This window comes from Octopus sinensis, linkage group LG29 (genome assembly GCF_006345805.1).
Source record: "Octopus sinensis linkage group LG29, ASM634580v1, whole genome shotgun sequence".
NCBI classification, from domain to species: Eukaryota; Metazoa; Mollusca; class Cephalopoda; order Octopoda; family Octopodidae; genus Octopus; species Octopus sinensis.
The window spans coordinates 5,485,088-5,511,663 of record NC_043025.1 but is presented as its reverse complement, the minus strand read 5'-3'; the positions used below and the strand labels follow the sequence as shown (position 1 = coordinate 5,511,663).

The window sequence follows — 26,576 nt, the reverse complement described above, 5'->3', positions numbered from 1 at the left end:
GATAGATAGATAGAGAGATAGTGAGAGAATAAATGGTAGTGAGAGGGAGAGAGGTAAGTTGAAGAGAAAGAGAGTAAGAGATGAAGAGAAGTAATGAGAGAGATACTGAAGGAGTGAATGAATGGTGGGAGGTAAAAAGAGAGAGAGAGAGAGAGAGAGAGAGAGGAAAAGAAACAGATATAGAGGAGGAGAGAGAGAGAGTGATAGTAAGAAAGAGAGAAAAATGTTGGGAAACAGAGAAAAAGCCAGAGGGAGAGAGAGAGAGAGAGAAATAGAGAGGAGAGAGAAGAAATAGAGAGATAGAAAGAGGAGAGAGAAATGTTGGGAAATAGAAAGATAGATAAGGAGAGAAAGTAAAAGACAGAGAGAGAGAGAGAGTGAGAGAGAGAGAGGGGGCGGGAGGGAGAGGGGTTGGGGGGTTATCAGGAGGAAGGATCTGGATGCGCTGAAGGAGCAAAAACAAAGGAAGACATCTTTTAAGAAACAAGTGTGACACCACCGCCGCCGCCACTTGGAGTGGGGTAGTAGGGCAGTCGGTGGTGGCGGCGGCGGTGGTGGTGGGGTGGTGTGTGAAGGAAGCAACCACTGAGAAACAGTGTAGTGTGTTCTTTGGCGGAGGGAATGAGAGAGAGAGAAAGGGGGCGGGGCGGGGTGGGCGGATGGGGGGAGTAGAGAGGGAGGGGAGTATCGGCGACGGGGTGGGGGCGGGGTGGCAGCGGCAGCGAGTCACATGATCTATATTTAGCAACAGTTGAGAGATAATTACCTTGGGTTAGTTATGTAGGTCCCTGGGTCACCATCATCATTTTCCTCTCACCACCCCACTTGCTTCTTCCTCTTTCACAGCTTCGTGGTTATGATCACCATGACCACCACCACCATCATCATCATCATCATCACACTTGTATACCCATCCACCACCACCACCACCACCACCACCCCATTTGCTTCTTCCTCTTTCACAGCTTTGTGGTTATGATCACCATGACCACCACCACCATCATCATCATCATCACACCTGTATACCCATCCACCACCACCGTCACCACCACCACCGTCACCACCGTCACCACCACCACCATCGCCACACCATCCCCTCCATCATGACTATATACTTTGCAGCTCCTTGTTACTGCTGCTTTCTTGGTCCTCTTGGCATCACAGGAACGGGTCAAGATCGGCTAAGTGTCACTTAGCCAGGCGTGGCCGTGAGGTTAAGAAGCAAGCTTGCTTCTCAACCACACGAGTCCAGGTTCAATCCCAAGTCACATACATCCACTCGAAATTTCATTACCGTTAATTGCAGAAAGCGATTTTATATATCAATCTGTCTTTTGGTGAGGAATGTCATGTCTGGAACTATTTTCAGTTGAGATGTATTGAGTTTATTCTTCTTACAGCATTCACCCAGGGTGGGTTGAGCTGGCTTCATTCATCCTCAATGCTGCATCTCTCACAAACGCCGACCAGGCCTGGCGATTTGAGGCAAACGACCGCGTGATCTCCAACCACTCCTTATTCCAGCAGCGAACGCCGTAGATATGGGGGCCTAGGTTGGGTTCCAGATCAGCCTTGACTGTCATCAGCCAGGTTTTTCGTTGTCCACCACATCGCTTTCGCCAACCCTGAAGGGGAGCTGGGGCAATTGCTTCGTAGGTTGGGTTCCAGATCAGCCTTGACTGTCATCAGCCAGGTTTTTCGTTGTCCACCACATCGCTTTCGCCAACCCTGAAGGGGAACCGGGGCAATTGCTTCGTAGGTTGGGTTCCAGATCAGCCAGGTTTTTCGTTGTCCACCACATCGCTTTCACCAACCCTGAAGGGGAGCTGGGGCAATTGCTTTGTAGGTTGGGTTCCAGATCAGCCTTGACTGTCATCAGCCAGGTTTTTCGTTGTCCACCACATCGCTTTCGCCAACCCTGAAGGGGAGCTGGGGCAATTGCTTCGTAGGTTGGGTTCCAGATCAGCCAGGTTTTTCATTGTCCACCATATCGCTTTCGCCAACCCTGAAGGGGAGATGGGGCAATTGCTTCGTAGGTTGGGTTCCAGATCAGCCTTGACTGTCATCAGCCAGCTTTTTCGTTGTCCACCACATCGCTTTCGCCAACCCTGAAGGGGAGCTGGGGCAATTGCTTCGTAGGTTGGGTTCCAGATCAGCCTTGACTGTCATCAGCCAGCTTTTTCGTTGTCCACCACATCGCTTTCGCCAACCCTGAAGCGGAGCTGGGGCAATTGCTTCGTAGGTTGGGTTCCAGATCAGCCTTGACTGTCATCAGCCAGGTTTTTCGTTGTCCACCACATCGCTTTCGCCAACCCTGAAGGGGAGCCGGGGCAATTGCTTTCGTAGGTTGGGTTCCAGATCAGCATTGACTGTCATCAGCCAGGTTTTTCATTGTCCACCACATCGCTTTCGCCAACCTGAAGGGGAGCTGGGGCAATTGCTTCGTAGGTTGGGTTCCAGATCAGCCTTGACTGTCATCAGCCAGCTTTTTCGTTGTCCACCACATCGCTTTCGCCAACCCTGAAGGGGAGCTGGGGCAATTGCTTCGTAGGTTGGGTTCCAGATCGGCCTTGACTGTCATCAGCCAGGTTTTTTCGTTGTCCACCACATCGCTTTCGCCAACCCGACTGGTTGGCATTAGGAAGGGCATCCAGCTATAGAAACATTGCCAGATGAGACTGGGGCCTGGTGCAGCCTTGTGGCTTCCCAGACCCCAGTTGAACCGTCCAACCCATGCTAGCATGGAAAACAGACACTAAACGATGAATAATAATAATAATAATGAGATCCCATTGTACACCTGGATACACAGACAGGCAACAGTCTGCTAGGTTCACCTACTTGATGTGTGTGTGTGTGTGTGTGTGTGTGTGTGTTCGAGATGGGTAAGCTCCACTAAGCTTGTCTATAACTACATTTTTCATTCCCTCGACTGCTTTTCTCATTTCCGGTGTTTGAACACAACACACACACACACAAAAACATGCTTATACACAAACACACCTACATACACAGACGACCTTTTGTGTTTTTGTGTTTTTTTCTCCATGAATAAAATTCTCGAATTAGAAGCAAATGATCAGAGACCACAGTTCCAACTGCAAGCGCCTCTATGCTCACCAAGTCGATTGTGACACCTCTCGGGGAAGTAGGCCAGACTGAAGCATGCTCGGTAACAATGATGCACTGTAACAACACTCACAAGGCATTGGTCGGCCCGAGGCTATAGCAGAAGACACTTGCCCAAGGTGCCAAGCAGTGGGACTGAACCCAGAACCATGTGGTTGGTAAGCACACAGCCACTCCTATGCCTATATATATATATATATATATATCCTAACTACATGGTAGTTAGGCTCGGGGCTATAGCGGAAGACACCTACCCAAAGTATGCTCACCAAGTCGACTGTGACACCTCTCGGGGAAGTAGGCCAGACTGAAGCATGCTCGGTAACAATGATGCACTGTAACAGGAGTGGAAATGAACGGCCTAGTTGTTAAGGGCATTTGGCTCACAATCGCAAGGCCATGAGTTCGATTCTCGGTGACACCTTGTGTGCTTGACCAAGAAGCTTTATTTCACATTGCTCCAGTCCACTCAGTTGTATCGAGAGTTCCAGTTGATCCGATCAATGGAACTACCTATTTCTTTATTACCCACAAGGTGCTAAACATAGAGGGACAAACGGATTAAGTCAATTAAATCGACCCCAGTGCGTAACTGGTACTTATTTAATCGACCCCGAAAGGATGAAAGGCAAATTCGACCTCGGCGGAATTTGAACTCAGAACGTAGCGGCAGACGAAATACCTATTTTTTTACTACCCACAAGGGGCTAAACATAGAGAGGACAAACAAGGACAGACAAACGGATTAAGTCGATTATATTGACCCCAGTGCGTAACTGGTACTTATTTAATCGACCCCGAAAGGATGAAAGGCAAAGTCGACCTTGGCGGAATTTGAACTCAGAACCTAACGTCAGACAAAATACCGCTAAGCATTTCATATGGTGTGCTAATGTTTCTGCCAGCTCACCGCCTCAATGGGACTACCTGCTTGTGAAATTAACTTGCAAGTGGCTGAGTACTCCACAGACACGCGTACTCTTAATGTAGTTCTCGGGGAGATTCAGCACGGCACAGAAATGCATCAAGGCTGGACCCCTCTGAATTACGGGTACGGCTCATTTCTAACCAGCTGAGTGGACTGGAGCAATGTGAAACACGAGTGCCTTGCTCAAGGATACAGCGCTCCAGTGGGAATTGAACTCACAACTTTACGAGCACCGACTGAATACCCGGAAACACTAAGCCATGAGCCCTTAATTCCTACGACGACGACCACCACCGTCACCACTACCACCGCCACTGTCGACGCCACCTCCACCACCACCACTACCACTGTCGTCACCACCACCACCACTACCACTGTCGTCACCACCACCACCACTACCGCCACTGTCGACGCTACCACCGCCACTGTCGCCGCCGCCGCCACCACTCCAACATCAACAAGAAGTCTTAATAACCGACATGCTGCAGTGACGCAGCAAAAACAGCCCCTCCCCCTCCAGCCATTACTGCAGTTATAACAACAACAACAACAACAAAAGCAACAACAACAACAAAAGCAACAACACATGGCAGCAGCTCCTTTCATTCCCCTCCACACACAACTGTTGCAGCTGGTGGTGGTGGTGATAACGATGATGACGATGATGATGAGGATGATGATGATGATGAGGAGGAGGAGGAGGATGATGATGATGAGGATTTTCCAATCATTTCAGAAAAATATTTAATAAGATCCTATTGTATTGATTTCTCAATCAGATGGTGGTGGTGGTGGTGGGGGCGGTGATGATGGTGACGGTAGCCGTGGTGATGATGGCGGTGGGACGGATGGTGATGATGATGATGATGATGATGATATTGACGGTGATGAGGAAGAGGATGGAAACGACGATGATGATGATGGTATTGATGCTGCACCTGCTGTTGTTCTTGATGGCAGTGATGATGATGATGATGATGATGATGATGGTGGCAATGACGATGATGATGATGACGACAATAATGATGATGATGATGATGATACTTTTCCAATCAATGCAGGAACTATTTAGCAAGATCCTGTTCTATTGATTTCTCCTGTCCTCACCCCCCAGATCCTCTGCCAGTTTTTTTGATCAATAACTCACTATGAAATACAATATATTGATAGTTATCAATAGCTGATCAATTCTCTCGGCTCTGACAATGAAATACAAAACTGCACTGATATTTAATCAATAACTGATCACATCTCTCAAACTAACAATGGAATACAAATGTATTGATCTCTCTCTCTCGCTCTCTCCGCTTCGACGTTTTATCGTTTATGTGTTTCAGTCATTGGAGCGTGGCCATCCAGGAGCACTATCATTAAGGGATTTAGTCGAACAAATTAACAACATATAGGTGCAGGAGTGGCTGTGTGGTAAGTAGCTCGTTTACCAACCACATGGTTCCGGGTTCAGTCCCACTGCGTGGCACCTTGGGCAAATGTCTTCTACTGTAGCCTCGGGCAGACCAAAGCCTTGTGAGTGGATTTGGTAGACGGAAACTGAAAGAAGCCCATCGTATATATGTATATATATATATATATAGGTGCTGGAGTGGCTGTGTGGTAAGTAGCTTGTTTACCAACCACATGGTTCCGGGTTCAGTCCCACTGCATGGCATCTTGGGCAAGTATCTTCTGCTGTAGCCTCGGGCAGACCAAAGCCTTGTGAGTGGATTTGGTAGACGGAAACTGAAAGAAGCCCATCGTATATATGTGCGTGTATAAATATCCCTCTCTCTCTTTCGGAGAGGCACTGAGCAGCTATACACACACGGCAGTAACTCCACCTACCGAATTCAATCACAAAGCTCGGTCGGCTCGGGGCTATAGCAGAAGACACCTACCCAAAGTGCCACGCAATGGGACTGAACCCGAAACCATATAGTTAGGATATATATATATATATATATATAAGCGTAGGAGTGGCTGTGTGGTAAGTAGCTTGCTTACCAACCACATGGTTCTGGGTTCAGTCCCACTGCTTGGCACCTTGGGCAAGTGTCTTCTATTATAGCCTCGGGCCGACCAATGCCTTGTGAGTGGATTTGGTAGACAGAAACTGAAGGCGGTGAGCTGGTAGAAACAGCATGGTGGGCGAAATGCTTAGCAGTATTTCGTCTGCCGTTACGTTCTGAGTTCAAATTCTGCTGCAGTTGACTTTGCCTTTCATCCTTTCGAGGTCGATAAATTAAGTACCAGTTACGCACTGGGGTCGATGTAATCAACTTAATCCCTTTATCTGTCCTTGTTTGTCCCCTCTGTGTTTAGCCCCTTGTGGGCAATAAAGAAATAAGAAACTGAAAGAAGTCTGTCGTGTATATATATATATATATATATATATATTTACAATTGAGGATAAAATCTTTATAAGAAATCAGTGCGAAATCACAGGTGATATGTAACTAAATTCTTTTTTTAAGTGACTTGCTTTGAAGTTTTGCATTCGGTAAAATTTTGTTTATTTTAGTAGTTTTGACCGCATTGGTCCCTCTTAGCGTGCGGTATCTACGAATAGTAGTACCCTCAATATAATATAAATATATATATATAAATATATATATAAAATATGTGTGTGTCTTTGTGTCTGTTTGTCCTCCACCATTGCTTGACAACCAGTGATGGTTTGTTTACATCTCATCTCTGTAACTCACAAGTGACTGATGGAATAAGTACCAGGCTAAAAAAATTATATAGAGATCCCGGGGTCGAATTATTACACGAAAAATTCTTCAAGGTGGTGTCCTAGCATGGCCACCACAGTCAAGTCTAATGACTGAAACAAGCGAAAGACAAAAGATAAACAAGGGTAGAGCCTCTTACCTTTCACAAGATGAATGGGGCAAGTGAAGACGTCTTCAATAGGAATATTTCTCCTTAGGGACTGGCCCTGAAGGGACAACTCCAGTTCTACGCTTTCGTAGACATAGAGGCAACTCTGATCATTGAAGTCCGTGGAGAGAGTACTGTTGCATTCTGGGAGGTCAAGCAAGGACTGCAAAAATAAGAGTAAAGTATATAGCATGGCCACAGCTCGTGAGCTGAAACTAGATAAAATATAATATAAATATAAATATATCTTTATATATAAAAGTGAAGTTGTGTGAGTGTCTGTCTCCTCCGATTTAGATTCCTAACTACTCCCACATTTTGCAGTGCAGTTTAACCAAAACCGGGTATCTTATAGTCGTGATTCATATTGAGCCCTTCTGGGTATTAGCGCGCGTCTACGATGAGTCTACGATTTAAAAAAAAATTTACCATCATTTTATTCCATTTTAAAGCATTTTTTTCGCTATTATATAAGGGAAGTAACTCTCTAAAAATGTCTACGATGAGTCAACGATTAAAAAAAAATTTACCATAATTTTTTTCCCATATTTTTGCTATTTTTTGGCTATAACTCTCTAAAAATGCTTATATAGTTATTTACCTTACAAACCCGAGCGATACTGCTAGTCATATATAAAAGAAAAAAAGAATTACGGAGATGTACTTGCATAGCAAGTGACCTGATCTGGGATCGTGTGCTGGAACAAAAACAATTGCAGCGTGGAAGGTGTTTATAGAATTATAAAAAGAATTATAAATGGGAAAATGTAGTAAATCTGTATTATACTATCAGCTGCATCAAGAGGTGATGGTCTTTAATTGTGGAGGGAACCTGTGGAAAGGGTAGACCTAGGAAAATGTGGGACAAAGTGGTGAGAAACAATCTACAGATGTTGGACTCACAGCAGGGACGACAGTATAATACGCAGGGGATTTTTATGGGGCTGAACCTCTGAAAAACCTAAACCATGTGTATAATATGCATCCCTTCTCTAATTTGAGTCATGCATAATTAAGCCAGTGGCACCTAGTCGAACAAACACTTCCGTGCATGTGTAATACAATAATAGTGGTGTTCTTAACTGTTATATGGGAATGTAAATATGTTTGCAAATTGTTTTGGTTACATGTTATTCTGTGTTTTGAATACTTTTATTTTAATAAATGTTGCTTACTGCAAGTTATGGATGATTCTTTTATGACTTCATTGCTTTCAGGCTTAGCTTAAGGTATTTTCGCGCCCGACATCACAAAATGCGTCTGAATAAACATTGCCGGACAGCAAATAGAGACTCGGACATTGCTTAGAAAATATTTTTCATTTTTAACCTCATATATAGTACGCACTAGGGATTTTGACCTTTAAATTATGGGAAAAAAGTGCGGATTATACTTGAGGATTTACGGTAGTTTAACTCAATCGACAGGAACCTTTAGTTTTGCTGGTTGCACGGTGACCTCTCTGGTGCTGGTGCTATGTAAAAGGCACCCCAGTATATTTTGTAAAGGGACTGGTGTTAGGAACAGCGTGCAGCTGTAGAAACCAGGGCAAAGGCTGATGCAGTCCTCAGAATCACCAGGTCTCAAATTGTATCAGCATGAACCATCATCATCATCATCATTTAGCATCCGCTTTCCATGCTGGCATGGGTTAGATGATTTGCCTGGAAGGGGTAAGCTGGAGAGCTGCACCAAGTTCCAGTCTGATTAGGCATGGTTTTCTATGGCTGGATGCCCTCCCTAACACCAACCACTCCGAGAGTGTAGTGGGTGCCTTTTATGTGTCACCAGCGCAGGTGTCTCTTACATGTAACCGGCACAAGTAAAGATGATGATGATGAGCGAGAGAGAGAAAGGGGGACAGGGGTAGATAGATAGAGATAGATAGATATAGATAGATAGCCAGACAGACAGACAGATAGCTAAATAGATAGATAGACAGACAGACAGATAGCTAAATAGATAGATAGATAGATAGACAGACAGACAGATAGCTAAATAGATAGACAGACAGACAGACAGACAGATAGAAATAGATAGATAGACAGATAGATAGACAGACAGACAGATAGACAAATAGATAGACAGACAGACAGATAGATAGACAAATAGATAGATAGACAGATAGATAGATAAAGGATAAACATGTGAGGCAGAATGATAAGAATACCTACACTGGAATCATCGGAGTTGGCTGTGTCCGGAATGGTAGATTTTCCGCTCTTCTCATTAAGGACAATGCAGTGATGTAACTTGCCTTCATTGGTAGCTATGACAACAACAGGAGGGGTGGTCTGTAGACAAAGGATAGAACAAGCATCGGTGCCATAATTATCCTCAGCCGGTGGATGAACCAACAAGGGGCCTGTCAAGAATGAAAACTTGGATGTCCTACAAGAAAGACAGAGAGAGAGAGAAAAAATGAGAAAGAGTGATGAAGGGGTTTTGTGATTAGATCCTACCATTTATGAAGAATTTGTCTTATGAAGAAAGGCTGAAGACGCTCGACCTTTATTCTCTAGAAAAACGCCGCCGCTGTGGTGATCTCATTCTTGCTCACAACATCATAAGCGGAAAGTGTAACCTCTCGAAAGAGCTGTTCTTCACTCCTGCTCCAGAGCGTCGGCTGCAGGGTCACTCCGAAAAGCTCTATCTGCGATGATTTCATCTTAAGCGAAGGAGAGGGGCTTTCTCCGTCTGGGTTGCGGATCCGTGGAATAAGCTGCCGGACGGGATAGTGAAGATGCCGACGACCGCTCGGTTCAAAGTCTCACTTGACCACAAGTGGCCTGAACTCTTTACATGAACACCACCCTCTACATAACTCCATGTCTCCCTACATGGCCTTGCTTTTTGCTTTTTGAGCCAAAAAATTAACTTAACTTAACATACATACACACATTACATACATCATAAGCGGAAAGTGTAACCTCTAGAAAGAGCTGTTCTTCACTCCTGCTCCAGAACGTCGGCTGTGGGGTCACTCCGAAAAGCTCTATCTGTGACGATTTCATCTCAATCGAAGGAGAGGGGCTTTCTCCGTCCGGGTTGCGGATCCGTGGAATAAGCTGCCGGACGAGACGGTGAAGATGCCAACGACCACTCGGTTCAAAGTCTCTCTTGACCAGAAATGGCCTGAACTCTTTGCATGAACACCACCCTCTACATAACTCCATGTCCCCCTACATGGCCTTGGTTTTTGCTTTTTGAGCCAAAAAATTAAGTAACTAACATTTCAAACAACCACCACCACCACCACCACCATCATTATAGTGCAAATTTTGCTGAGGTCGATTTTGCCTCTCATTCTTTCAGGGGTCAATAAAATGAGTACCAGTTAAGTGCTGGGGTCAATGAAATCAAACTTAACCTCTGCTCCAAACTTGCTGGCCTGGTGCCAAAATTTCAAGCCATTAAGTAAATAGCCATCTATCGGAATTGTTTAGCATCGCTTGTTCAGTCTGTCAAGGATGTCCACTATCACTTCTTCTGTATGTACTGGCTTTCAAGCAATTGCTACGGAAGCTGGATATTTCGAGGAGCATCGTGTATGATCTGGGATGCGGTAGTTTCATGTCAGCTTATTTAGGAAGCATTCCATCGGTTACGATCAACGGAACAGCCTGCTCGTGAAATTAACGTGTAAGTGGCTGAGCACTACACAGACACGTGTACCCTTAATGTAGTTCTTGGGGATATTCAGCGTGACACAAAGAGTGACAAGGCTGGCCCTTTGAAATACAGGTACAACAGAAACAGGAAGTAAGAGTGAGAGAAAGTTGTGGTGAAAGAGTACAGCAGGGATCAACACCATCCCCTGCCGGAGCCTCGTGGAGCTTTAGGTGTTTTTGTTCAATAAACACTCACAACGCCCGGTCTGGGAATCGAAACCGCGATCCTACGACCGCGAGTCCGCTGCCCTAACCACTGGGCCATTGCACCTCCACTATGTCAGCTTATACGGATGATGTCACTGTAATAATATCGGACAGCTCAGTAATTGAGGTGGTTGGCACTGTTCTAAGGAAGTATGAAGTTGTGACAGGAGCAAAGATCAACCAGGAGAAGTCGGTGGGTCTGCAGCTTGGCACTCGGAGAAGCAGGCCCATGCCAACCAACAGCGTTGTAGTGCTGGACGGAAAGCACTGGTTAAATTGCTTGGGGTCTGGTTTGGTCCAGACCTCCAGGTAGACAAGAACTGGGGTAGGTGATAAGCAGGGTAGCCAATCTCACCCTGAAATGGGCAGAGAGGAAGCTATCTTTCATGCTTTCAGGGTCGATAAAGTACCAGTTGAGTACTGGGGTTGATGTAATTGACTAGTCTCCTCCCCCAAAAAGGCTGCCCTTGAGACAAAATTTGAAACCATTATTATTATTATTATTATTGACTGAGAGAGCAGTGCATGCCATCAAAGTGACACTGGGGTAAAATATACGAAGCCCAATATACCCATCATGACTACCCTTCTGATAAGGGTACACTAGGCACATGCATCACAACCATATGTGCATGGCATGGTGATCTCATATCAAGATAAACAATGCATGACCTTGCATGTGGGGCCCAGTTAGAATTTTCTTCTGGTCGAGTAACCCATCCTGCTCAAAAGGTCCCTGAATAAGGGTTGTTTAAGGATGTTGAACGAACCACCCATGTTTCCAGAGGTGAATTATTCTAACCCCAAAGAATCCCTCTCAACACATGGCTATGATGCTCCTCCACTACTCCTGCTCCTGATCAGAGATGCACATATCATCAGCCGCTAAGGGACATGCTCAACTGGTTACGATCAAACAACTGACAAGCAAATCTGTGGTATTGAGAAGAATATTTGCTGTAGCCCATCTTTTATACCAAGACCAAACAATGTACATGATAACACTTCCAATCAGTTAAGATCAGAAGCCATGAGAGCCACTGCCTGGTACTGCATCAGGGCATTAGCAAATCTGTGGTATTGAGCAGAATATTTGCTGTAGGCCATCTTTTATACCAAGACAAAACAATGTACATGAGAACACTTCCAATCAGTTAAGATCAGAAGCCACGAGAGCCACTGCCTGGTACTGCAGCAGGGTATTAGCAAATCTGTGGTATTGAGCAGAATATTTGCTGTAGGCCATCTTTTATACCAAGACAAAACAATGTACATGATAACACTTCCAATCAGTTAAGATCAGAAGCCACGAGAGCCACTGCCTGGTACTGCATCAGGGTATTAGCAAATCTGTGGTATTGAGAAGAATATTTGCTGTAGCCCATCTTTTATACCAAGACCAAACAATGTACATGATAACACTTCCAATCAGTTAAGATCAGAAGCCATGAGAGCCACTGCCTGGTACTGCATCAGGGCATTAGCAAATCTGTGGTATTGAGCAGAATATTTGCTGTAGCCATCTTTTATACCAGACCAAACAATGTACATGAGAACACTTCCAATCAGTTAAGATCAGAAGCCACGAGAGCCACTGCCTGGTACTGCATCAGGGCATTAGCAAATCTGTGGTATTGAGCAGAATATTTGCTCTAGCCCATCTTTTATACCAAGACAAAACAATGCACATGATAACACTTCCAATCAGTTAAGATCAGAAGCCATGAGAGCCACTGCTGGTACTGCATCAGGGCATTAGCAAATCTGTGGTGGTATTGAGCAGAATATTTGCTGTAGCCCATCTTTCATACCAAGACCAAACAATGTACATGATAACACTTCCAATCAGTTAAGATCAGAAGCCATGAGAGCCACTGCCTGGTACTGCATCAGGGGAATTAGCAAATCTGTGGTATTGAGCAGAATATTTGCTGTAGGCATCTTTTATACCAAGACAAAACAATGTACATGATAACACTTCCATCAGTTTAGATCAGAAGCCATGAGAGCACTGCCTGGTACTGCATCAGGGTATTAGCAAATCTGTGGTATTGAGCAGAATATTTGCTGTAGGCCATCTTTTATACCAAGACAAAACAATGTACATGATAACACTTCCAATCAGTTAAGATCAGAAGCCACGAGAGCCACTGCCTGGAACTGCATCAGGGCATTAGCAAATCTGTGGTATTGAGCAGAATATTTGCTGTAGCCCATCTTTTATACCAAGACCAAACAATGTACATGATAACACTTCCAATCAGTTAAGATCAGAAGCCATGAGAGCCACTGCCTGGTACTGCATCAGGGCATTAGCAAATCTGTGGTATTGAGCAGAATATTTGCTCTAGGCCATCTTTTATACCAAGACAAAACAATGCACATGATAACACTTCCAATCAGTTAAGATCAGAAGCCATGAGAGCCACTGCCTGGTACTGCATCAGGGCATTAGCAAATCTGTGGTATTGAGCAGAATATTTGCTGTAGCCCATCTTTTATACCAAGACAAAACAATGTACATGATAACACTTCCAATCAGTTAAGATCAGAAGCCATGAGAGCCACTGCCTGGTACTGCATCAGGGTATTAGCAAATCTGTGGTATTGAGCAGAATATTTGCTGTAGGCCATCTTTTATACCAAGACAAAACAATGTACATGAGAACACTTCCAATCAGTTAAGATCAGAAGCCACGAGAGCCACTGCCTGGAACTGCATCAGGGCATTAGCAAATCTGTGGTATTGAGCAGAATATTTGCTGTAGCCCATCTTTTATACCAAGACCAAACAATGTACATGATAACACTTCCAATCAGTTAAGATCAGAAGCCATGAGAGCCACTGCCTGGTACTGCATCAGGGGAATTAGCAAATCTGTGGTATTGAGCAGAATATTTGCTGTAGGCCATCTTTTATACCAAGACAAAACAATGTACATGATAACACTTCCAATCAGTTAAGATCAGAAGCCATGAGAGCCACTGCCTGGTACTGCATCAGGGTATTAGCAAATCTGTGGTATTGAGCAGAATATTTGCTGTAGGCCATCATTTATACCAAGACAAAACAATGTACATGATAACACTTCCAATCAGTTAAGATCAGAAGCCACGAGAGCCACTGCCTGGAACTGCATCAGGGCATTAGCAAATCTGTGGTATTGAGCAGAATATTTGCTGTAGCCCATCTTTTATACCAAGACAAAACAATGTACATGATAACACTTCCAATCAGTTAAGATCAGAAGCCATGAGAGCCACTGCCTGGTACTGCATCAGGGCATTAGCAAATCTGTGGTATTGAGCAGAATATTTGCTGAAGGCCATCTTTTATACCAAGACAAAACAATGTACATGATAACACTTCCAATCAGTTAAGATCAGAAGCCATGAGAGCCACTGCCTGGTACTGCATCAGGGCATTAGCAAATCTGTGGTATTGAGCAGATATTTGCTGTATGCCATCTTTTATACCAAGACAAAACAATGTAAATGAGAACACTCCAATCAGTTAAGATCAGAAGCCACGAGAGCCACTGCCATGTACTGCAACAGGCCATTAGAAAATCTGTGGTATTGAGCAGAATATTTGCTGTAGGCCATCTTTTATACCAAGACAAAACAATGTACATGATAACACTTCCAATCAGTTAAGACCAGAAGCCACGAGAGCCACTGCCCGGTACTGCATCAGGGTATTAGCAAATCTGTGGTATTGAGCAGAATATTTGCTGTAGGCCATCTTTTATACCAAGACAAAACAATGTACATGATAACACTTCCAATCAGTTAAGATCAGAAGCCACGAGAGCCACTGCCTGGAACTGCATCAGGGCATTAGCAAATCTGTGGTATTGAGCAGAATATTTGCTGTAGCCCATCTTTTATACCAAGACCAAAATGTACATGATAACAACTTCCAATCAGTTAAGATCAGAAGCCATGAGAGCCACTGCCTGGTACGCATCAGGGCATTAGCAAATCTGTGGTATTGAGCAGAATATTTGCTGAAGGCCATCTTTTATACCAAGACAAAACAATGTACATGATAACACTTCCAATCAGTTAAGATCAGAAGCCATGAGAGCCACTGCCTGGTACTGCATCAGGGCATTAGCAAATCTGTGGTATTGAGCAGAATATTTGCTGTATGCCATCTTTTATACCAAGACAAAACAATGTAATGAGAACACTTCCAATCAGTTAAGATCAGAAGCCACGAGAGCCACTGCCAGGTACTGCAACAGGCCATTAGAAAATCTGTGGTATTGAGCAGAATTTGCTGTAGGCCATCTTTTATACCAAGACAAAACAATGTACATGATAACACTTCCAATCAGTTAAGACCAGAACCACGAGAGCCACTGCCCGGTACTGCATCAGGGTATTAGCAAATCTGTGGTATTGAGCAGAATATTTGCTGTAGGCCATCTTTTATACCAAGACAAAACAATGTACATGATAACACTTCCAATCAGTTAAGATCAGAAGCCATGAGAGCCACTGCCTGGTACTGCATCAGGGCATTAGCAAATCTGTGGTATTGAGCAGAATATTTGCTGTAGCCCATCTTTTATACGAAGACAAAACAATGTACATGATAACACTTCCAATCAGTTAAGATCAGAAGCCATGAGAGCCACTGCCTGGTACTGCATCAGGGCATTAGCAAATCTGTGGTATTGAGCAGAATATTTTCTGTAGCCCATCTTTTATAACAAGACAAAACAATGTACATGATAACACTTCCAATCAGTTAAGATCAGAAGCAATGAGAGCCACTGCCTGGTACTGCATCAGGGCATTAGCAAATCTGTGGTATTGAGCAGAATATTTGCTGTAGCCCATCTTTTATAACAAGACAAAACAATGTACATGATAACACTTCCAATCAGTTAAGATCAGAAGCCATGAGAGCCACTGCCTGGTACTGCATCGGGCATTAGCAAATCTGTGGTATTGAGCAGAATATTTGCTGTAGCCCATCTTTTATACCAAGACAAAACAATGTACATGATAACACTTCCAATCAGTTAAGATCAGAAGCCATGAGAGCACTTGCCTGGTACTGCATCAGGGTATTAGCAAATCTGTGGTATGAGCAGAATATTTGCTGTAGGCCATCATTTATACCAAGACAAAACAATGTACATGATAACACACTTCCAATCAGTTAAGATCAGAAGCCACGAGAGCCACTGCCTGGAACTGCATCAGGGCATAGCAAATCTTGTGGTATTGAGCAGAATATTTGCTGTAGCCCATCTTTTATACCAAGACCAAACAAGTACATGATAACACTTCCAATCAGTTAAGATCAGAAGCCATGAGAGCCACTGCCCGGTACTGCATCAGGGCATTAGCAAATCTGTGGTATTGAGCAGAATATTTGCTGAAGGCCATCTTTTATACCAAGACAAAAACAATTACATGATAACACTTCCAATCAGTTAAGATCAGAAGCCATGAGAGCCACTGCCTGGTACTGCATCAGGGCATTAGCAAATCTGTGGTATTGAGCAGAATATTTGCTGTATGCCATCTTTTATACCAAGACAAAACAATGTAAATGAGAACACTTCCAATCAGTTAAGATTCAGAAGCCACGAGAGCCACTGCCAGGTACTGCAACAGGCCATTAGAAAATCTGTGGTATTGAGCAGAATATTTGCTGTAGGCCATCTTTTATACCAAGACAAAACAATGTACATGATAACACTTCCAATCAGTTAAGACCAGAAGCCACGAGAGCACTGCCCGGTACTGCATCAGGGTATTAGCAAATGGTGGTATTGAGCAGAATATTTGCTGTAGGCCATCTTTTATACCAAGACAAAACAATGTACATGATAACACTTCCAATCAGTTAAGATCAGAAGCCATGAGAGCCACTGCCCGGTTACTGTATCAGGGGATTAGCAAATCTGTGGTATTGAGCAGAATATTTGCTGTAGCCCATCTTTTATACGAAGACAAACACATGTACATGATAACACTTCCAATCAGTTAAGATCAGAAGCCATGAGAGCCACTGCCTGGTACTGCATCAGGGCATTAGCAAATCTGTGGTATTGAGCAGAATATTGCTGAAGGCCATCTTTTATACCAAGACAAAACAATGTACATGATAACACTTCCAATCAGTTAAGATCAGAAGCCATGAGAGCCATGCCTGGTACTGCATCAGGGCATTAGCAAATCTGTGGTATTGAGCAGAATATTTGCTGTATGCCATCTTTTATACCAAGACAAAACAATGTAAATGAGAACACTTCCAATCAGTTAAGATCAGAAGCCACGAGAGCCACTGCCAGGTACTGCAACAGGCCATTAGAAAATCTGTGGTATTGAGCAGAATATGTGCTTGTAGGCCATCTTTTATACCAAGACCAAACAATGTACATGATAACACTTCCAATCAGTTAAGACCAGAAGCCACGAGAGCCACTGGCCCGGTACTGCATCAGGGTATTAGCAAATCTGTGGTATTGAGTAGAATATTGCTGTAGGCCATCTTTTATACCAGACAAAAAATGTACATGATAACATTCCAATCAGTTAAGATCAGAAGCCATGAGAGCCACTGCCTGGTACTGCATCAGGGTATTAGCAAATCTGTGGTATTGAGCAGAATAGGCTGGGCCCATCTTTTATACGAAGACAAAACAATGTACATGATAACACTTCCAATCAGTTAAGATCAGAAGCCATGAGAGGCCACTGCCTGGTACTGCATCAGGGCATTAGCAAATCTGTGGTATGAGCAGAATATTTGCTGTAGCCCATCTTTTATAACAAGACAAAACAATGTACATGATAACACTTCCAATCAGTTAAGATCAGAAGCAATGAGAGCCACTGCCTGGTACTGCATCAGGCATTAGCAAATCTGTGGTATTGAGCAGAAATTTGCTGTAGCCCATCTTTTATAACAAGACAAAACAATGTACTGATAACACTTCCAATCAGTTAAGATCAGAAGCCATGAGAGCCACTGCCTGGTACTGCATCAGGGCATTAGCAAATCTGTGGTATTGAGCAGAATATTTGCTGTAGCCCATCTTATACCAAGACAAAACAATGTACATGATAACACTTCCAATCAGTTAAGATCAGAAGCAATGAGAGCCACTGCCTGGTACTGCATCAGGGCATTAGCAAATCTGTGGTATTGAGCAGAATATTTGCTGTAGCCCATCTTTTATACCAAGACAAAACAATGTACATGATAACACTTCCAATAAGTTAAGATCAGAAGCCATGAGAGCCAATGCCTGGTACTGCATCAGGGCATTAGCAAATCTGTGGTATTGAGGCAGAATATTTGCTGTAGCCCATCTTTTATACCAAGACAAAACAATGTACATGATAACACTTCCAATAAGTTAAGATCAGAAGCCATGAGAGCCACTGCCTGTACTGCATCAGGGCATTAGCAAATCTGTGGTATTGAGCAGAATATTTGCTGTAGCCCATCTTTTATACCAAGACAAAACAATTGTACATGATAACACTTCCAATAAGTTAAGATCAGAAGCCATGAGAGCCACTGCCTGGTACTGCATCAGGGCATTAGCAAATCTGTGGTATTGAGCAGAATATTTGCTGTAGCCATCTTTTATACCAAGACAAAACAATGTACATGATAACACTTCCAATCAGTTAAGATCAGAAGCAATGAGAGCCACTGCCTGGTACTGCATCAGGGCATTAGCAAATCTGTGGTATTGAGCAGAATATTTTCTGTAGCCATCTTTTATAACAAGACAAAACAATGTACATGATAACACTTCCAATCAGTTAAGATCAGAAGCCATGAGAGCCACTGCCTGGTACTGCATCAGGGCATTAGCAAATCTGTGGTATTGAGCAGAATATTTTCTGTAGCCATCTTTTATACCAAAACAAAACAATGTACATGATAACACTACCAATCAGTTAAGATCAGAAGCCATGAGAGCCACTGCCTGGTACTGCATCAGGGCATTAGCAAATCTGTGGTATTGAGCAGAATATTTGCTGTAGCCCATCTTTTATACAAGACAAAACAATGTACATGAAACACTTCCAATCAGTTAAGATCAGAAGCAATGAGAGCCACTGCCTGGTACTGAATCAGGGCATTAGCAAATCTGTGGTATTGAGCAGAATATTTTCTGTAGCCCATCTTTTATAACAAGACAAAACAATGTACATGATAACACTTCCAATCAGTTAAGATCAGAAGCCATGAGACCACTGCCTGGTACTGCATCAGGGCATTAGCAAATCTGTGGTATTGAGCAGAATATTTGCTGTAGCCCATCTTTTATACCAAGACAAAAAATGTACATGATAACACTTCCAATCAGTTAAGATCAGAAGCAATGAGAGCCACTGCCTGGTACTGCATCAGGGCATTAGCAAATCTGTGGTATTGAGCAGAATATTTTCTGTAGCCCATCTTTTATAACAAGACAAAACAATGTATGATAACACTTCCAATCAGTTAGATCAGAAGCAATGAGATCCACTGCCTGGTACTGCATCAGGGCATTAGCAAATCTGTGGTATTGAGCAGAATATTTTCTGTAGCCCATCTTTTATAACAAGACAAAACAATGTACATGATAACACTTCCAATCAGTTAAGATCAGAAGCAATGAGAGCCACTGCTGGTACTGCATCAGGGCATTAGCAAATCTGTGGTATTGAGCAGAATATTTGCTATAGCCCATCTTTTATACCAAGACAAAACAATGTACATGATAACACTTCCAATCAGTTAAGATCAGAAGCCATGAGAGCCACTGCCTGGTACTGCATCAGGGCATTAGCAAATCTGTGGTATTGAGCAGAATATTTGCTGTAGCCCATCTTTTATACCAAGACAAAACAATGTACATGATAACACTTCCAATAAGTTAAGATCAGAAGCCATGAGAGCCACTGCCTGGTACTGCATGAGGGCATTAGCAAATCTGTGGTATTGAGCAGAATATTTGCTGTAGCCCATCTTTTATACCAAGACAAAACAATGTACATGATAACACTTCCAATCAGTTAAGATCAGAAGCCATGAGAGCCACTGCCTGGTACTGCATCAGGGCATTAGCAAATCTGTGGTATGAGCAAAATATTTGCTGTAACCCATCTTTTAACCAAGACAAAACTGTACATGATAACATTCCAATCAGTTAAGATCAGAAGCAATGAGAGGCACTGCCTGTACTGCATCAGGGCATTAGCAAATCTGTGGTATTGAGCAGAATATTTGCTGAAGGCCATCTTTTATACCAAGACAAAACAATGTACATGAAACACTTCCAATCAGTTAAGATCAGAAGCCATGAGAGCCACTGCCTGGTACTGCATCAGGCATTAGCAAATCTGTGGTATTGAGCAGAATATTTGCTGTATGCCATCTTTTATCCCAAGACAAAACAATGTAAATGAGAACACTTCCAATCAGTTAAGATCAGAAGCCACGAGAGCCACTGCCAGGTACTGCAACAGGCCATTAGAAAATCTGTGGTATTGAGCAGAATATTTGCTGTAGGCATCTTTTATACCAAGACCAAACAATGTACATGATAACACTTCCAATCAGTTAAGACCAGAAGCCACGAGAGCCACTGCCCGGTACTGCATCAGGGTATTAGCAAATCTGTGGTATTGAGCAGAATATTTGCTGTAGGCCATCTTTTATACCAAGACAAAACAATGTACATGATAACACTTCCAATCAGTTAAGATCAGAAGCCATGAGAGCCACTGCCCGGTACTGTATCAGGGTATTAGCAAATCTGTGGTATTGAGCAGAATATTTGCTGTAGCCCATCTTTTATACGAAGACAAAACAATGTACATGATAACACTTCCAATCAGTTAAGATCAGAAGCCATGAGAGCCACTGCCTGGTACTGCATCAGGGCATTAGCAAATCTGTGGTATTGAGCAGAATATTTGCTGAAGGCCATCTTTTATACCAAGACAAAACAATGTACATGATAACACTTCCAATCAGTTAAGATCAGAAGCCATGAGAGCCACTGCCTGGTACTGCATCAGGGCATTAGCAAATCTGTGGTATTGAGCAGAATATTTGCTGTATGCCATCTTTTATACCAAGACAAAACAATGTAAATGAGAACACTTCCAATCAGTTAAGATCAGAAGCCACGAGAGCCACTGCCAGGTACTGCAACAGGCCATTAGAAAATCTGTGGTATTGAGCAGAATATTTGCTGTAGGCCATCTTTTATACCAAGACAAAACAATGTACATGATAACACTTCCAATCAGTTAAGACCAGAAGCCACGAGAGCCACTGCCCGGTACTGCATCAGGGTATTAGCAAATCTGTGGTATTGAGTAGAATATTTGCTGTAGGCCATCTTTTATACCAAGACAAAACAATGTACATGATAACACTTCCAATCAGTTAAGATCAGAAGCCATGAGAGCCACTGCCTGGTACTGCATCAGGGTATTAGCAAATCTGTGGTATTGAGCAGAATATTTGCTGTAGCCCATCTTTTATACGAAGACAAAACAATGTACATGATAACACTTCCAATCAGTTAAGATCAGAAGCCATGAGAGCCACTGCCTGGTACTGCATCAGGGCATTAGCAAATCTGTGGTATTGAGCAGAATATTTGCTGTAGCCCATCTTTTATAACAAGACAAAACAATGTACATGATAACACTTCCAATCAGTTAAGATCAGAAGCAATGAGAGCCACTGCCTGGTACTGCATCAGGGCATTAGCAAATCTGTGGTATTGAGCAGAATATTTGCTGTAGCCCATCTTTTATAACAAGACAAAACAATGTACATGATAACACTTCCAATCAGTTAAGATCAGAAGCCATGAGAGCCACTGCCTGGTACTGCATCAGGGCATTAGCAAATCTGTGGTATTGAGCAGAATATTTGCTGTAGCCCATCTTTTATACCAAGACAAAACAATGTACATGATAACACTTCCAATCAGTTAAGATCAGAAGCAATGAGAGCCACTGCCTGGTACTGCATCAGGGCATTAGCAAATCTGTGGTATTGAGCAGAATATTTGCTGTAGCCCATCTTTTATACCAAGACAAAACAATGTACATGATAACACTTCCAATAAGTTAAGATCAGAAGCCATGAGAGCCACTGCCTGGTACTGCATCAGGGCATTAGCAAATCTGTGGTATTGAGCAGAATATTTGCTGTAGCCCATCTTTTATACCAAGACAAAACAATGTACATGATAACACTTCCAATAAGTTAAGATCAGAAGCCATGAGAGCCACTGCCTGGTACTGCATCAGGGCATTAGCAAATCTGTGGTATTGAGCAGAATATTTGCTGTAGCCCATCTTTTATACCAAGACAAAACAATGTACATGATAACACTTCCAATAAGTTAAGATCAGAAGCCATGAGAGCCACTGCCTGGTACTGCATCAGGGCATTAGCAAATCTGTGGTATTGAGCAGAATATTTGCTGTAGCCCATCTTTTATACCAAGACAAAACAATGTACATGATAACACTTCCAATCAGTTAAGATCAGAAGCAATGAGAGCCACTGCCTGGTACTGCATCAGGGCATTAGCAAATCTGTGGTATTGAGCAGAATATTTTCTGTAGCCCATCTTTTATAACAAGACAAAACAATGTACATGATAACACTTCCAATCAGTTAAGATCAGAAGAAGCATGAGAGCCACTGCCTGGTACTGCATCAGGGCATTAGCAAATCTGTGGTATTGAGCAGAATATTTTCTGTAGCCCATCTTTTATACCAAAACAAAACAATGTACATGATAACACTTCCAATCAGTTAAGATCAGAAGCCATGAGAGCCACTGCCTGGTACTGCATCAGGGCATTAGCAAATCTGTGGTATTGAGCAGAATATTTGCTGTAGCCCATCTTTTATACCAAGACAAAACAATGTACATGATAACACTTCCAATCAGTTAAGATCAGAAGCCATGAGAGCCACTGCCTGGTACTGCATCAGGGCATTAGCAAATCTGTGGTATTGAGCAGAATATTTTCTGTAGCCCATCTTTTATACCAAAACAAAACAATGTACATGATAACACTTCCAATCAGTTAAGATCAGAAGCCATGAGAGCCACTGCCTGGTACTGCATCAGGGCATTAGCAAATCTGTGGTATTGAGCAGAATATTTGCTGTAGCCCATCTTTTATACCAAGACAAAACAATGTACATGATAACACTTCCAATCAGTTAAGATCAGAAGCAATGAGAGCCACTGCCTGGTACTGCATCAGGGCATTAGCAAATCTGTGGTATTGAGCAGAATATTTTCTGTAGCCCATCTTTTATAACAAGACAAAACAATGTATGATAACACTTCCAATCAGTTAAGATCAGAAGCAATGAGATCCACTGCCTGGTACTGCATCAGGGCATTAGCAAATCTGTGGTATTGAGCAGAATATTTTCTGTAGCCCATCTTTTATAACAAGACAAAACAATGTACATGATAACACTTCCAATCAGTTAAGATCAGAAGCAATGAGAGCCACTGCCTGGTACTGCATCAGGGCATTAGCAAATCTGTGGTATTGAGCAGAATATTTGCTATAGCCCATCTTTTATACCAAGACAAAACAATGTACATGATAACACTTCAATCAGTTAAGATCAGAAGCAATGAGAGGCACTGCCTGGTACTGCATCAGGGCATTAGCAAATCTGTGGTATTGAGCAGAATATTTGCTGTAGCCCATCTTTTATACCAAGACAAAACAATGTACATGATAACACTCCAATCAGTTAAGATCAGAAGCCATGAGAGCCCTGCCTGGTACTGCATCAGGGCATTAGCAAATCTGTGGTATTGAGCAGAATATTTGGTATAGCCCATCTTTTATACCAAGACAAAACAATGTACATGATAAACACTTCCAATCGTTAAGATTAGAAGCAATGAGAGCCACTGCCTGGTACTGCATCAGGGCATTAGCAAATCTGTGGTATTGAGCAGAATATTTGCTATAGCCATCTTTTATACCAAGACAAAACAATGTACATGATAACACTTCCAATCAGTTAAGATCAGAAGCCATGAGAGCCACTGCCTGGTACTGCATCAGGGCATTAGCAAATCTGTGGTATTGAGCAGAATATTTGCTATAGCCCATCTTTTTTATACCAAGACAAAACAATGTACATGAGAACACTTCCAATCAGTTAAGATCAGAAGCCATGAGAGCCACTGCCTGGTACTGCATCAGGGCATTAGCAAATCTGTGGTATTGAGCAGAATATTTGCTGTAGCCATCTTTTATACCAAGACAAAACAATGTACATGATAACACTTCCAATCAGTTAAGATCAGAGCCATGATGAGAGCCACTGCCTGGTACTGCATCAGGGCATTAGCAAATCTGTGGTATTGAGCAGAATATTTGCTGTAGCCCATCTTTTATACCAAGACCAAAACAATGTACATGATAACACTTCCATCAGTTAAGATCAGAAGCAATGAGAGCCACTGCCTGGTACTGCATCAGGGCATTAGCAAATCTGTGGTATTGAGCAGAATATTTGCTGTAGCCCATCTTTTATACCAAGACAAAACAATGTAGATGATAACACTTCTAATCAGTTAAGATCAGAAGCCATGAGAGCTACTGCCTGGTACTGCATCAGGGCATTTATTATTATTATTATTATTATTATTATTATTATTGTTCTATGGAGCATGTGCATCTATTCTTGAGGGTTTATTTAGGTCATACAATTGATATTAAATTGTCAGTCATGTACTTCACAGTGGGAGGTAAAAGAGAGGATGAAATAAGAGGGCAGCGGTGGAGGTTGTGATTTTTTTTTATTGGGGGGGGGGGCAGGAGACGGCAGTGGCGACTGCGACATGCCCAACCCCACCACCACCAATCCCAACCACCGCAGGTACTTATAGAAAAGGTAACACAGCAGACTGAATAAAAAGAAATTTCCAGACGCACAGACAACCTTCAGTAACAATTCACTTTGAGGGTTCATTCAAGTGGAAACAATTTATATCATTGCTCAATGAATCTGAAATAATGAGAGAAAAGAAAAGAAAACCTCACACCGTGGGCATCATCATCATAATCATTTTAATGAGGGTGGTTTGTGTGCCTTGGGTTGACTATTAACTTCCAATTTACTGGTTTTATCTACCCTCTGATCAGTGTTGTATGTGTATTCATATTCATATATCTGTAAGATATATATAGATATGTGTGGTAATATATATATATATTATATATTATATATATATATATATATATATATATATATATTATATATATAATATATATAATATATATCATCATCATCATCATTTAGCGTCCGCTTTCCGTGCTAGCATGGGTTATATATATATATATATATCTGTGTGTGTGTATATGTGAAAATATACATATAAATATATTCTTTATATACATATATGTATGTGTATGTATAAATAGTGTGTGTATATTACATGTTGGATTAACTTTATATATATATATCTGTGTATGTTTGTGTGTGTGTGTATATATATATATATATATATATATATATAGATATATATATATATATATATACCACACACAGACAAACCCATATTTGTGTGTATATAAAAACATACATACATATATATATATCTATGTATATACATATATATATTTGGGTGTTGTTTATGTGGCACCAGCATGGGTGCTGTCTACATGGTGCTAGCATGGGTGCTGTCTACATGGTACTACCACGGGTGCTTTGCATGTGGCACAGGCGTGGCTGCTCTTTCATGTGGCACCAGCACGGGTGCTTTTTACACAACCCCAAGTACCCATGGGGGCTTGTCAAGTAGCTTGCAGGACAAGAACATCTCAGCTGGCTGAGGGAGCAGAGGCCTGTTCTTGTGCCGCAAGCTACTTGGCAACCCTGCAAGTATGGGGGCCATGCAAAAGCAACAACAACAACACCAACAACAAACCGAGATTAGCTTATAGGTAAGCTAATCTCTAATCGGTTTGTTGTTGGTGTTGTTGTTGTGCTTTTGCATTGGAAGTGTTATCATGTACATTGTTTAGTCTTGGTATAAAAGATGGCCTACAGCACCATGTAGACAGCACCCATGCTAGCACCATGTAGACAGCACCCATGCTAGCAACATGTAGAGAGCACCCATGTTGGCACAAAGAGCATTCGTGCCACTGCTACATGTGAAGCACTGTGTAAGGAACACTTGCACTATCCCCATGTAGAAAGCACCCAAGTTGGTGCCACGTAAGCAACACCCAAATATATATGTATGTGTACACACAATATATATATATATATATATATATATATATATATATACATACACAGATATATATATATATATATATATACATACACAGATATATATATATATATATATATCGGTATTTTTTCCCATGGTGGCCACTTGATAATATCGATATTTAAATATCGATATTATCCTCATTTATAAATTTATCTGTTTATTATTATTATTATTACTATTATTATTAGTATTAGTATTGTCCCTTTGATCCTCGGTCGAAAATTTGCTTATTATTATTATTATTATTATTATTATTATATTATTATTACTATTTTCAGCTTCGCCTTGTATTGCATATTATTTCTCCATACAGGGGTTTTTTCAATGGCGGCCCATTTTCGCGGGGTTCCACTATTTCCCTTCTCTCTCTCCCTCTTTTACGTTGTCTGCCATCCCCCCTCTTCCTTTGCTAAGAGCATTTTTAAGCCA

The 26,576-nt window shown here is 42.2% G+C and overlaps 1 protein-coding gene across 1 annotated transcript in view; it reads right to left on the bottom strand.

Moving 5' to 3' along the window:
• Nucleotides 1-5,230: 5,230 nt before the first annotated feature.
• The window catches only part of LOC115225999 (nucleoporin 88-like), a 48,212-nt gene continuing 26,866 nt past the window's right edge, over nucleotides 5,231-26,576 (bottom strand). The window contains exons 4-6 of the mRNA XM_029796972.2: nucleotides 9,112-9,328; nucleotides 6,929-7,100; nucleotides 5,231-5,256 (exon numbers count right to left, since the gene is read on the bottom strand). Coding sequence (XP_029652832.2) covers nucleotides 5,231-5,256; nucleotides 6,929-7,100; nucleotides 9,112-9,328 — 415 coding nt within the window. The remainder of the gene's footprint in view (nucleotides 5,257-6,928; nucleotides 7,101-9,111; nucleotides 9,329-26,576) is intronic.